General features: G+C 43.8%; 3 protein-coding genes across 3 annotated transcripts in view; 1 reads left to right on the top strand and 2 right to left on the bottom strand.

Moving 5' to 3' along the window:
- Positions 1-598: 598 nt before the first annotated feature.
- Positions 599-2,556, bottom strand: LOC102258176 (transmembrane epididymal protein 1-like). Its single transcript, XM_014528359.1, has one exon. It carries the CDS (start codon positions 1,873-1,875, stop codon positions 970-972), a length of 906 nt encoding a protein of 301 aa, XP_014383845.1. The 5' UTR covers positions 1,876-2,556; the 3' UTR covers positions 599-969.
- A 1,751-nt stretch (positions 2,557-4,307) lies between these two features.
- The window catches only part of RGSL1 (regulator of G-protein signaling like 1), a 76,150-nt gene continuing 66,848 nt past the window's right edge, over positions 4,308-13,609 (top strand). The window contains exons 1-2 of the mRNA XM_014528357.1: positions 4,308-4,922; positions 5,928-6,114. Coding sequence (XP_014383843.1) covers positions 4,920-4,922; positions 5,928-6,114 — 190 coding nt within the window. The 5' untranslated portion in view covers positions 4,308-4,919. The remainder of the gene's footprint in view (positions 4,923-5,927; positions 6,115-13,609) is intronic.
- On the bottom strand, positions 10,521-11,342 carry LOC102257872 (transmembrane epididymal protein 1A-like). The gene has a single exon (XM_014528360.1). It carries the CDS (start codon positions 11,340-11,342, stop codon positions 10,521-10,523), a length of 822 nt encoding a protein of 273 aa, XP_014383846.1.

Raw genomic sequence — 13,609 nt, 5'->3', positions numbered from 1 at the left:
ATCAGCTGCCTCCTGCACACCTCCCACTGGGGATGTGCCTGCAACCAAGGTACATGCCCTTGACCGGAATCGAACCTGGGACCTTTCAGTCCGCAGGCCGACGCTCTATCCACTGAGCCAAACCGGTTTCGGCAAGACATCGATATTTCATATCATTCTGCTCCCATGGTGCATCCCTACCGATATAAGGGATTTAGGGTATAATCCTTAAAATGCAGATACTGTTGAGAAGAATGACTCCAATGAGCTGGTGTTGGCCCTTTGTATTTTAATATGAATTAGCCCATCAGCTTCATTTATCAATAACTAGTGTCTGATGTACCTTGGAAGACAGTGTCCTCGGTATTGGGTAACAGCCAGATGAGTATAAGGCAGAGGATGGTGGAGAATAAAGTACAGGGAATGTGAGGGCCCACAAATGGTTCTGGGTGCATTACAGAAAGTACAGGGAATAGGAATTTCTCTGGGAGTACTGAGGGGGAAGGAAGTTTATCACTCAGCACGAGCCGTGCCGTGCTAACATCACAGTCTCCTGCAAAATCATCTGCCCTCACAGTACAAGCAATGCTGTGAGCAGAAAGTTGGCACCTATTATTCCCTCAGGTAAAAGGCAATCACTTGTACCCAGAGAAGTAGCTGGTAGATGGAATGACTGCTGGATTCCCCTCTCTTCCCTTCAAAGGCTTCCCTTCTATTGCATTTTTAATCCCCATGGCTTTTCTTGCACATTTATCTATTCACTAAGTTCTCTTTCCCCCACCTCACCAATCTATTCAGCATCCCTTTCTCAGCCCCCTCTCATTTCCTCAGCAATTACAAGTTCAGGAGATGTACCAGCAGACGGAGACCAAATGCTCTCCATGGCCATTACCTTCATTGGAGACCGAAGAGGATATAATGCACATGTCTAAGAGAACCTACAAGGAGGAAGAAGGGATGGACAATGTGCCAGGTATCCTGGGCCCTATCTCAGGGTGAGCTCTCTGGAAGGAGAAGAGCCTGGTCATCTTTCTCTGACTGCTCCACTTCTGGCAGCAAGTGGTAGATGGGTCCTTCAGTGTTTGCATAATATGGAGCTTTTTTGGATCCTGTCAGCTTCGACCTGGGATTGTAACAATGATGCCAAAAGGAAAAAACACCATAGATTCCTAACAGGCACAAAGCATTGATCATCACATGCCAGCAGAAGAAGGTGGTGACAAACATGATGTCACTGATGTCATCATCCTGCCATGGGTAGCCGGTGACTGGTCGGTACAGAATAAAGCCTGCCTGCATCAGCCAGGAGCCCATCATCAGAAACAGGAAGGTCTCAATCATTGAGAGGTGAAATGCATTGGGAGTCCACAGCTCAACAGTGAACACCAGCATCAGCAGGAACACCACCAAGATGAGTAGAGAATGAACCTGCAGTTCCACCCCTGTCGAATCTTGAACATGTGACACCAACAGCATCAGGAGCACGTAGAAGATCAGGACCAGGGCACCTTTTTCTAGGAGCACACACCTCTGAGGCAGCAAGTTCTTGCTCGTGACATCTACACAGCCATTGAGGGTGAGGAGGATGAACATGGTGAGGTGCTGCCACTGTTTGGGGAGCATAAATCTCGGTGGCATTTCCCTGTTCATCAGGACTAACCCTCCTTTAATGCAACTGTTCTCATAAGCTATCAAGATGGAGCCGGTCACTATTTTCAACAAACCTCGGTAGGATATTTCCCACAGCTTGGCCCATCTTCCCTTGTTTCTTGGAGGACATGAAGGATTCAGGCGAGAGTCATTGAATATCACAGCTTTGGAGACCACTATTGCCTGATACAGTCCGTATGAAAATAGAAACAGCCCCGGGTACACATGACCGATAAAGGTTCCCATTGAACTACAGATCTTCTTAACGAAAGAGAGAAGAACAAAACTTGGGCACGTCCACACCTTCTGGGGCCACTCCAAGGTCTGGACTTTGGAAAGAATTGCCTTCCACCAACTTTTATCATCTCACCCCTCCCACTGCCCCCCTACAGAGAGGAAATGTTTCTTGAATCAAGCCTACACCTTTGGTGGTGTAAAGCATCATTGTTCCATTCCATTCTGGTACATTGGGAACTGGCTTTTGCCAAAGAAGAAAGTTGATGAATGTGTTTTTAGGGGCTCCCCTCTATGGCCTTTGGGGCGCTTCAGGTCACACTTGTCCCTTTCTCCCCTGGATTCCTTCCCCTTGTGCTGCCCAGCACTTAGAACAGAAGGAGAGAGGACTAAGGGATGGGGTAGGGATTACCATATTATCCAGAGGAAGCCGGGGCACTCACAAACCCTTAAATATCATTCAGTACCCCTCAGACATAACTTGGGTCCAATTGTAAGGTTTTCTTTATAGATGCGTATATGTATAAACATTTGGATATATAACCATTTAACACATACCTACCATCTACCTGGCTTTTCTATTTTATAGACACATTCTGGAAAATGACCAAGAAAGCTCCCTTCACCTCCTCCCCTTACCTCTTCACATCTTTGTCCCACCCCTACCCTCACTTCATCATCTCCACTGGATCTAAAAAGCTACCTTTTGATATGATTTTAGAGATAGTGGTGGTTTTGTGGTGTATAAACCTAAGCTTGAGTCATGTTTCCCAGAATTCCCTTTCCTATATGGTTCCAGGTTGAGCTGGCTACAAGAGAAATTTACCTGAGAATCTGAAGGTGGGAGCGAGGCAGCAACCTAAGCACACTTTGAAGGTGTAGGTGCTAGGTACCACTGTAGCTCATACATTTGGTTACTGATCTGCTGGCTCACCTCCTTGGCATGACCAACAGCCAGGTCTGTAGCTCCCTTACCTTCTCTTAGTGTGAAAGGCACCCATTTCTTCTGCAGGTCACCTGCCACTGAAGTATGAGGTGGTGAGAGGCAGACATAGGCTCCATTTTGTCCTCATGGGTTTTGGTTTGTCCCTGCTCTTCCCTGGCTTCACGTCATATCTTCTTCTGGCTGCTGCCACTCTAACCTGAAATGACCTCAGGCCCATCATACAGCAGAGAGGCAGCAGTTCCAAAGACTTCTTCACCACAAATGTTTAAGGTCTAATAACTATAAGACATCAATATTTCATATCATTCTGCTCCCATGATGCATCCCTACTGATATAAGGGATTTAGGGTATAATCCTTAAAATGCAGATACTGTCAAGAAGAATGGCTCCAATGAGCTGGTGTTGGCCCTTTGTATTTTAATATGAATTAGCCCATCAGCTTCATTTATCCATAACTAATGTCTGATGTACCTTGGAAGAAAGTGTCCCCGGTATTGAGTAACAGCCAGACGAGTATAAGGCAAGGATGGTGGAAAATAAAGTACAGAGAATGTGAGGCATGCACTGGGCCCACAAATGGTTCTGGTTGTATTACAGGAAGTACAGGGAATAGGAATTTCTCTGGGAGTTCTGAGGGGAAAGGAAATTTCTCACTCAACACGAGCTGTGCCGTGCTAACATCACAGTCTCCTGCAAAATCATCTGCCCTCACAGTACAAGCAATGCTGTGAGCAGAGAGTTGCCACCTTAATGCTGACAGCGCCCCTGGTGGAGAGGAGGAGAATTCACACCCAGGTCACACAGCACTGCCTCAGCAAATACCTACTCTTCCTCAAGTCCACTTAATTCCAGAAAAATAAAATTTCTCTCTGCCCTCGAGGATGGCAATAATTTAGATTGCTTCTTGCTATTCAGAGATTGGGGGGGGATGGGTATTTGAGTGTGAAGGCAAGTAGGAAAAACAAAGCTTAATTCTGCTTTCTGAAGGACTTTGCTTTATTTCAAATTTTAATTTTAGGTGTTTTTATCCATTGTATAGTCATTGTGGAAAAAAACACACAGAGAAAACATCTAAGCAAAAAGAAGAACATTAAAAAATCATCTGTAGCCCCACAGTCTGAAGGTGACCATTGTCACCACTGAGGTATAGAAACACAGTCTATGAAGGCAGCCTGAGAAAGTGGGAAAATGCATTGACTGGAAGCCAGAAATCTGGGTTCTAAATTCAGTTCTCCCTTGATTCACTGAATTTCATACCCCTTATCTGAAAAAAAAAATAAAAATTGAGTGTTGAACTTTCTATTAAAGTGAAAATAAAAGGGCATGGATACTGTTATACAGACATGAGCTTATTTATCTCCTGACTGGTTTTTCCCATTTGGTGAATTTTCAAAATACTTGGAGCACAGTGCTTGATTCGAAGTGACAGGTTTTATGAGTCAGGAAGGAGAGGACCCCAGGGATTCTCTTTGGTTCTTAGATTTGCTCTGGGAGAAGCATAGGGTCTATTGCCCCTCCAGGGATCAGCAGTGCTGGGCTGGAGATCATGTGGCCTGTAGGTCCCAAGAGGGGCTGCATTTGGTCACTCTTAATTGCCTCCAGTACTTTGAGGCTGTGGGTCCCAGTGAGGTAGGGGCAGCAGAGCTCACTCCAGCTCCCACACTCGTCTCCCCAGTTGTTCCTGGCAGCCATGAGCTCGTCTCCCCAGTTGTTCCTGGCAGCCATGAGCTCGTTGCCAGTGGCCAGAGGAGGAGAGAGAACAGCAGCACTGACCCAGTAGGGATGACCCAGCAGTTGCAAGTGGCGTGGATGAGGACAAGTAGCCCATCCTGGATGCTCAGGCCCCCACCTTGGCCACACACCAAACAACGCTGCATGTTCTTTGAAACATGAACACTCTGATCTCTCGGCTTTGAAGATAAGAATCTCCCATCCCAAACCGGACACTGCCCACAGGTAGCCGAGAAGAAAGCCAAAGGGAGTGAATGATTAGCAGAGCTGGCAGACAGTCCTGAGCCTGTGGGCATTGAGTGCCTGGGAAGCTGTTTCCTAAGGAAAACTCACCTTGACCATGGAGCCTGTGGAGGTCTTTCATGGCCTGGCTGCTCCATGGTGAGGCTCCCCTCAGAGCTGCTTCCCCCACCCCATTCTCAAGGGTCCCCAGGCACAGCCACTGCCACTTATCTTGTTTGATATGCTAGAATGAGTAGGAAGGTCCTCAGGAATTTAGTAAACGTGAACTTACTCAAATCTGTGAATTCTGAATGCCGCAGGGCATATAAAAAGTATATCGTAGTTCTTATCCTCAAAGAGCTTACTATTTAGTTGAAGACACACAGTTCCATACACACATACACACACACATACACTGAAGACATGAGAAAACTAGACTACCTCTCCTATAGAAATCAAGTGTCACATGTAATTTAAAAATTTCTCACAGCAACATTAAAAAAAGCATATAAAAGTGGAATTAATTTTAATGAGATATTTAACCCAACATGTCTAAAATGTTATTTCAACATGTTATTATAAAAACTATAAATGAGCCCTGACCCGTTTGGCTCAGTGGATAGAGCGTCAGCCTGCGGACGCAAGGGTCCCAGGTTCGATTCCGGTCAAGGGGTACCTTGGTCATGTACCTTGGTTGCAGGCCCATCCCCAGTGGGGAGTGTGCAGGAGGCAGCTGATCGATGTTTCTCTCTCATCGATGTTTCTAACTCTCTATCCCTCTCCCTTCCTTTCTGTAAAAAATCAATAAAATATATTTAAAAAAACTATAAATGAAGTATTTTATGTTCCTTATTTCATACTAAGCCTTTAAACTCCGGCATATATTTTATACTTACAGCACATCTCAGTTCAGACAAACTAAATTGCAAGTGCTTCATAGTTGTGTATAGTTAGGGCTGCCATATTGGATCATGCCGATTTAGGAGAGAATGACATGTTGAGTGAATTTCAGTTTTAGTGAAAAGAACAGTTCGGAGAGGACGTAGAAGTTTGGTCAGAAATGGCATCTAGGGAGCCACAGTATAAGCTTTTCAATGGCTGGGGGATTTCAGTATGGTGCTATCTACAAGCATCTTTTAACTTACGTACTTCCTTTCTGTTTAGGAAGGCCTTTCTCGTCGTCGTCATCATCATCATCATCATCATCATCATCATCATCATCATCATCAGAAAATGATTGCAGCTCACCTTTGCTGCAAGGCGGAAATACATCAGAGGAAGAGAGAAAGCTGCCGGAGTGTTACTCGACAGAAAGCCAGAGGCTGGGGGCTCCAGCAGAACCAGGCACAAGGTCAGAGACGGCACGTGTGTTCATGCTGGCATTTGACTTTATGCGGGTGGCAGAAATCCCCTTCTGTTGTGTTAAGCCAATAGGAGTTAAGGGTTTGCCTGGTTTTAAATCAGGTAATTAATATACGTTGTCTACCAAGCCTCCAAGAGGCTCACTGAAAGCTCAGTAAATTAAATTCCTTAATTTTGATGTGACAAACATCCAAAGGGTTATGTTTATTATTCCCACCCAACTTCCTCCTCTACCTTCAGTATCTCACAATCTAGAATTCTCATGTACTCTGTCCAAGCCACTGTTTTGGGGACCAAGAAACTAAATTCCACCTTATAATTATAGACACAGAGCGTAAGAACTCGATGGGCCCGAAGCTCCTCATTCTCATGAGGATCTCAGCTTCATTTTGGATGCAATCTTCCAGTGACATCAATGATGAGAGAGAATCATTGATCACCTGCCTCCTGCATGCCTTTCTCCCCCCGCCGCCCCCACCTTGCTGTGGATTGAGCTGGCTACCTGGGATGTGCCCTGACCAAGAATCAAACTGTGACCTCCTGGTCCAGAGGTCAACCACTGAGCCACACAAGCCGGGCAGAGCCATACATCTTTAATGAACTGTGGTGTTTTTCATCCCTAACCTGTGCCCAAAACCTTCACCCAAAATGAATACGACCTGAATTAGTTTTCTATTGCTGCATAACAAATTAACTTAAATATAGGAGCTCAAGCAACACAAATGTATTCTCTCATGGTTTCCATGGCCAGGAATCCAGTATGGGTTGGCTGAGTCCTCTGCTCAGATCTCACCAAGGTGATGGCTGGGGCTGGGATTCCCATCGGAGGCTCAAGATCCTATTGCAAGCTCACTGGATGTTGGCAAAATGCAGCTCCTTGCAGTTCTAGGACCCAGGCTTCCGTTTTCTTGTTGCCTGTGAGTCAAGGACTGTTCTCAGCAACTAGAATTTGTTTGCATTTCCTTGCCATGTTGCCCCCAATAGGAAGTTCGTGACAGGGCAGTTTGCTTTCCTTCAGGCCAACAAGGTTGCATCTCCCTGATGGCTCACGTGGCTCACGTTCTTGTAAAGACCTCACCTGACTAGGTCAGACCCACCCAGGGAAATCTCCCTTTTCACTAATTTAAATGCAACTTATTATAATATGAGGAAAGAGCTTGGATTCAGAAATCATCTTGTTTTTCAACTAGTTTACTATATATTTGTATTTCTGAGGTTCAGTGTCTTCAGCAAAGTGGACATAAATTATTATTATTAAATAAAAATAAGCTGCCTCAAAAAGATTATTACGAGGGTTAATAGTAACATATTAAGAACCTGGCACACAGTAAGTGCTCAATAAGTCATATCTATTTAATAAAGATATATTAAAGTAACAATAACAACAACGAAATAAATTCAACTATTATAAATGAACCATGGGAATGATATTTCATTACATTCACTGGTCCCATTCACACTCAAGAGGAAGGGATTATATAGAGTGTGTACACCAGGGGCAGGAGTCTTGGGGACCATCTTAGAATTCTGCTGACCACACCATCTAATCTTCCTTTTCATTCATTACTATAAGTTGCACTATAATTGTGTATGTCTGTTTGTGTCTTTCTCATTATTGTATTGCTAATCCCTACACAGTACCTGGAAAAAAGTAGCTGTTTAAGATTTTTTTAATGAATGAATTGATCCTTTGGTCATCTTCATTGAATTTGGAAGATCCCCTTAATTTATTATCTACCTGTTTACAAATTAGTCTCCTTCACTGTATGTTCACTTTAGTGAAATTCAGTTAAAAAGTTTTTCTCTTATCATTGTTCCAAATATCTGGGGGTGAATTCTGTTTAAAGCTCTGGTCTCTGCAATTACTCTATTAGTGTCTACTGGGACTCAGAGAGGGTCCCAATAGGAAATAGATGGCAACCCAAATTGGAATAGTTCAAGGAGGGCTTAAAAGGGTACTTCTTACACAGATGTGAGCTGGGTGAAGGTGACTGCAAGAAATAGTTGAGTAACAGATGGAGCTGTAACTGCCTTTAGGCCCCAAGGGACATGGGACAGAAGATTCTGGTATGGGCAAGCACAGTGTGGTGGCTTGCGTGGTGGCCTCTAAAAAGATATTTCCAAGTCTTAACCCTGGAACCTATGAAAGTGACCTTATTTGGCACAAGGTTCTTTGCAGATATAATTAAGTTAAGGATTTCCCCTGGAACCTATGAAAGTGACCTTATTTGGCACAAGGGTCTTTGCCGATATAATTAAGGATTTTGAGATGAGATCATTTTGGCTTTAAGGTAGGTTCTAAATCCAGTGACATGTGGTTTTATAAGAGAAAGGCAGAGGGAGATTCGAGACACAGAGAAGAAGACAATGTGAAGGTGGAGGCAGAGATTGTTCTTTTTCTGAGCCATGGACACTTATATTTTCTGCCCATTTTTATATTAGGTTGCATTTTGTTTGTCAGTGTTAGAATATCTCTCTATATATATTCTGGATACTGATTTTTTTTGTCTGTTACATGTGTTAAAAATATTCTTCCCAGTGTCCCTTTTATTTTCTTTAATATATTTTTTACTGATTTCAGAGAAGAAGGGAGAGGGAGAGAGAGATAGAAACATCAATGATGCGAGAGAACCACTGATCGGCTGCCTCCTGCATGCCCCCCACCGGGGACCGAGCCCGCCACCCGGACATGTGCCCTTGACCGAAATGGAACCCGGGACTCTTCAGTCTGCAGGCCAATGCTCTATTCATTGAACCAAACTGACTAGGGCTGTCTCTTTTCTTTTTTTCTTTTTCTTGTGTCTTTTAATTATGGGAAAGCTCATTAAAATGGGTAATCTTTTTAGAATTTGTCTTGCTCAAGAAAGTTTCATATCTTTTATTATAAAATATCTTCCTGTATTTCCTTTAAAATAATTTGATAGTCTTATTGCTAATGTTTAACTTTTCAATCCACCTATAATTCTTTCCTTGTGTGTTGTCTGAGGTAGAAACTAAGGGTTTTTCTCCCAAAATAGAGAGTCAGTTATTCCTCACATTAATTGAGGAGCCCTTTCTTAGCATGTATTTAATTCTCACACTATATTTCTGTGTCCGGAGCATCTATTACATTATACTATGTTGATGGACAGTCCAGTGGTACTTGCTTGCTCCTATACCACAGCTTTAATTATAGAATATTTATAATGTATTATGAAAGTTGGTAAAGCAATTTAATCCTCACGTGTAGAGGCCAACGTTATATTCCTCTGGAACATGCTGAGCAAATGAGGTGCCTAGGATATGACAGATCTCTGCTCTTAAGGAGACTGCCTTGAGTGGGTAAGGCAAAACTTCCCTGTGAGAGACAATGTGAGAAACAGGACAAAGAATGTATCATCAGCATGGAAAAAACAAGGCAGATTTAGATGAGGCGCTGAAGAGTCCCAGATCAAAAGAGTATGTGAGAATTTTCTGGAGAAATAATTCTTGGTGGCAGTAGTGTTAAGTTTTAATGCCAGGTATAAAGTAACACTGTATAGTTAATATGTGACTGGCGATGGATTTTTCCAAATTGCACAGAGTGTCCTTTGGCGAAGGCACAAGTGTAGGATAGAGCAAAGTAGGATCTAGTAAATTCCTGGTAGGGCTGGTGGTAGTTAAACAAGTAGCTACGTCTTGCTTTGGCTGGATTAGAAATCAAGAATAAGAAATGTGCTACCATTTAATGGAAATTTGGTTTATGGGAATTTGAAAAACTGTGATATGAAAGTACTGATTCTTTATGTGGAAAATTTGAAACAATCCTGATCTATCCAAATTTTAAAATGTATGTATGATATTCTTATTACTGTAACCAGGTGAGAGAAGTGAATTATACTATAAATGTTTCACTTTAGTTGGCAAACAGAAACACCTACGATTGCAATTTTGATTTGTGAGAAAGTAGTCTTTATTCCACAAGTAAAAACCTGGAGAAACAGCTGGTGCCGGCATGACTGCTGGACTCCACTCTCTTCCATTCAGAGGCCGATCTTGGATTGCATTCTTTAACTCTCATAGCTTTTCTCCCATATTTATCTATTCCTATGGTCCTCTTCCCCCAACACATCAATCCCATCAGCATCCCTTTCTCAGCCCCCTCTCTCCTCACCTCCTCAGTGATTTGAGGTTCAAGGACAGGAGATATACCAGCAGATGGAGACCAAATGCTCTCCTTGGCCATTACTTTCATTGGAGACCAAAGAGGATACAATGCACATGTCTGAGAGAACCTACAAGGAGGAAGTAGGGATAGACAATGTGCCAGGTATCCTGGGCCCTATCTCAGGGTGAGCTCTCTGGAAGGAGAAGAGCCTGGTCATCTTTCTCTGACTGCTTCACTTCTGGCAGATGGGTCCTTGGTAGATGGGTCCTTCAGTGCTTGTATAATATGGAAGCTTCTTTGGATCCCATCAGCTTAGACCTGGGATTGTAACAATGATGCCAAAAGGAAGAGATGCCATATATCCCCAGTAGACACAAAGCATTGATCATCACATGCCAGCAGAAGAAGGTGGTGACAAACATGATGTCACTGATGTCATCATCCTGCCATGGGTAGCCGGTGACTGGTCGGTACAGAATAAAGCCTGCCTGCATCAGCCAGGAGCCCATCATCAGAAACAGAAAGGCCTCAGTCATTGAGAGGTGAAAGGCATTGGGAGCCCACAGCTCAACAGTCAACACCAGCATCAGCAGGAACACCACCAAGATGAGCAGAGAATGAACCTGCAGTTCCACCCCTGTCGAATCTTGAACATGTGACACCAACAGCATCAGGAGCACGTAGAAGATCAGGACCAGGGCACCTTTTTCTAGGAGCACACACCTCTGAGGCAGCAAGTTCTTGCTCGTGACATCTACACAGCCATTGAGGGTGAGGAGGATGAACATGGTGAGGTGCTGCCACTCTTTGGGGTACATAAATCTCGGTGGCATTTCCCTGTTCATCAGCACCATCCCATCATCAAGGCAGAAGATCACATAAATCGTAAAGATAGAGCCGGTCACTATTTTCAGCAAACCTTGGTAGGATATTTCCCACAGCCTGGCCCATATTCCCTTATTTCTGGGAGGACAGGAAGGATACAGAAGAGAGTCATTGACTATGGTGGTCTTAAAGACCACTGCTGCCTGATACAGTCCATAAGAGAAAAGATACAGCCCTGGGTATACATGACCATTGAACTTTCCCATGAAATTACAGATCTTTCTGATTCAGGAATGAAGAGCGGAACTCAGAGCCTCTCTGCTCTCCTCTCTTTTGAGGACCACCTCAAGTTTTGGGCTGTATATAAACAGCTAACTTCTACCTACTTTTATTATCTGTCTCTGCCCACTCTTCCCAGACAGAATGGGAAGTTCTGGACAGAAGCCTACACTTTTGGTGAGGTGGGTCTCATTGTTCCATTCCATTCTAGTACACTGGGAACTAACTGACTTCTGCCAAAGAAGGGAGATGACTATTTCCTGGTATGCACCTGTGAGAATGTGTGTTCTCATGAGCTCTGAGTTTGGGCCTTTGAGATGTTTTTGGTCGCAGCTGTCCCTCTCTCCCATAGCCTGATTATCCAGATGAAGTCTGGGTTACTCACAAATATTTACACATCTGTTAAGACTGTATCTAAGGCAAGAGGTTTTCATTTAGAGGGGATGGTAGAGAACAAGGTGCTTGCTCTGAGCACACAATGGTTCTGGATCCGTTGCAGGAGGTACATGGAATAGGAGTTTCTCTGGGCCTGATCGTTGTGCTGAGGGGAGAAGAAATTCATTACTCAACATGAACTATGGTGGCATCACAGTCTTCATAATCATCTGTCCTCACGGTGAAAAGCAGTACCATGGGGTAGAGAGGCAGCACCCATATGCTGACAGTGCCCCCCGTGAGGAGGAGGAGGTTTACCCCTAGGTCACAGAGCAGCCTGAGCCCTCAGTCTTATCCAGTGATCTCCCTTTTCTACACCCATTTACGTCAGAAAAACCAATCTATTCATACCCTTGACTTGAGGATGAAGGGCATTTCTTATCAGTGCGACAATGGGGATTTGAGTGTGAAAATGCTGTAAGGGAGATAGAGTTTAAGATAGCTTTACAGAGGGACTTGCCTTCCTTATTCCATTTTAACTTCAACTTTCTTTTCCTTACACAGGTGTGGCATAGATTGACTACACATTCACTGTATTCATTTCCTTTTCTTCTTTTGTGTGCTGATAAACTACATTTCCCACTATGCCCACAGTTCGATGCAGCCTTGCAACTGAGTTCTAGCCAATGGAGTGTGAATGGAAGTGATATATACATATTACTTTCTGGCCTCCCCCATAAAAGTGTCCCTCGTGTGTTCTTTCCTTTCCTCTTGCTTTATACAGAACATTACAGCTTATTTGAAAGTCACACTTGAGGATAGAGGAGCTCCAAGGTGGAAGGAACAGGTTTCCTGAATTGCTTCTTCTAGGAGGCCTATGCACTCTTTAGGAACACTCATTTTGGACTATATATGGTCAAGCAATAAACATTTTTGGTTAAGCAATGTTAATTTTTACACTTGTTTATTATAGCATCCAGTTTACCCAAGCTATTGCAAAAGTAATATATAGCCTTTTGCAGAAAAATTTGGAAAAATCCCTAAGCAAAAAAAAATAGAGAAAAACAAGCACTTGCAATTCCAAACCCGACGATAATTGCTGTTAACATTCTGTTGTAGAACCTCAGCTTTAGGAAGGCATGGTTTGAAATGGAAAAAATAATGACTGGCAATTGAGAGACTAGGATTCCAGTCCAAATCTCCCCCTAATTAGCAGAGCTTCGATTTCTCTATTAGAGAAAAGAAAGAGCTTTGGCACCTGTGTTCTCTAAAGAGAGGGGGGAGTGGAGAAGAAGAAAGAGGAGAACGAGAAAGGGGGAGAGTAGGAGGAAGAGAGGAAAATGTGGGGGTTATTGCATAGAAAGGAGTGCCTCTGGTACTCCCAATTTTCCCTTTTTAGCTAGTGGTCAAAACGCCCAGAAAACGCCAAAGAGCTGAATGCTTAGGGAGAGGAGGTACAAAGGGAAGTGTGAGTACAACCCTGTGATGGAGTGGGCCATGGAGAAAGCTCTGGGACTCTTTGGTTCTTGCCTTTGTTCTGGGAAATTGCTGAGCTGCTCTGAGGGGAGGTGGCCTCTGGGCAGCAAAGTCCATTGCTCCACAAAGAGCCCAGGCATGTTTCTGAGTAGCCCGGTTCTACCTAGAATGCACTGAAGGTGTCAAGTGGCTGTAGCCCTCGCCGGTTTGGCTCAGTGGATAGAGCTTCGGCCTGCAGACTGAAGGGTCCTAGGTTTGATTCCAGTCAAGGGCACATGCCCAGGTTGCAGGCTTGATCCCCAGTAGCAGATGTGTAGGAGGCAGCCGATCAATGATTCTCTCTCATCATTGATGTTTCTAGCTCTCTCTCCCTCTCCCTTCCTCTCTAAAATCAATATATATA

This window comes from Myotis brandtii, unplaced genomic scaffold (genome assembly GCF_000412655.1).
Source record: "Myotis brandtii unplaced genomic scaffold, ASM41265v1 scaffold630, whole genome shotgun sequence".
NCBI classification, from domain to species: domain Eukaryota; kingdom Metazoa; phylum Chordata; class Mammalia; order Chiroptera; family Vespertilionidae; genus Myotis; species Myotis brandtii.
Note: the sequence above shows the minus strand (reverse complement) of the source record. Positions and strands in the feature narration are given on the sequence as shown.

Bases quoted from the DNA above. Each gene is read 5' to 3' on its own strand.
- LOC102258176 (XM_014528359.1), bottom strand. From the start codon at position 1,875: ATGGGAACCTTTATCGGTCATGTGTACCCGGGGCTGTTTCTATTTTCA.
- LOC102257872 (XM_014528360.1), bottom strand. From the start codon at position 11,342: ATGGGAAAGTTCAATGGTCATGTATACCCAGGGCTGTATCTTTTCTCT.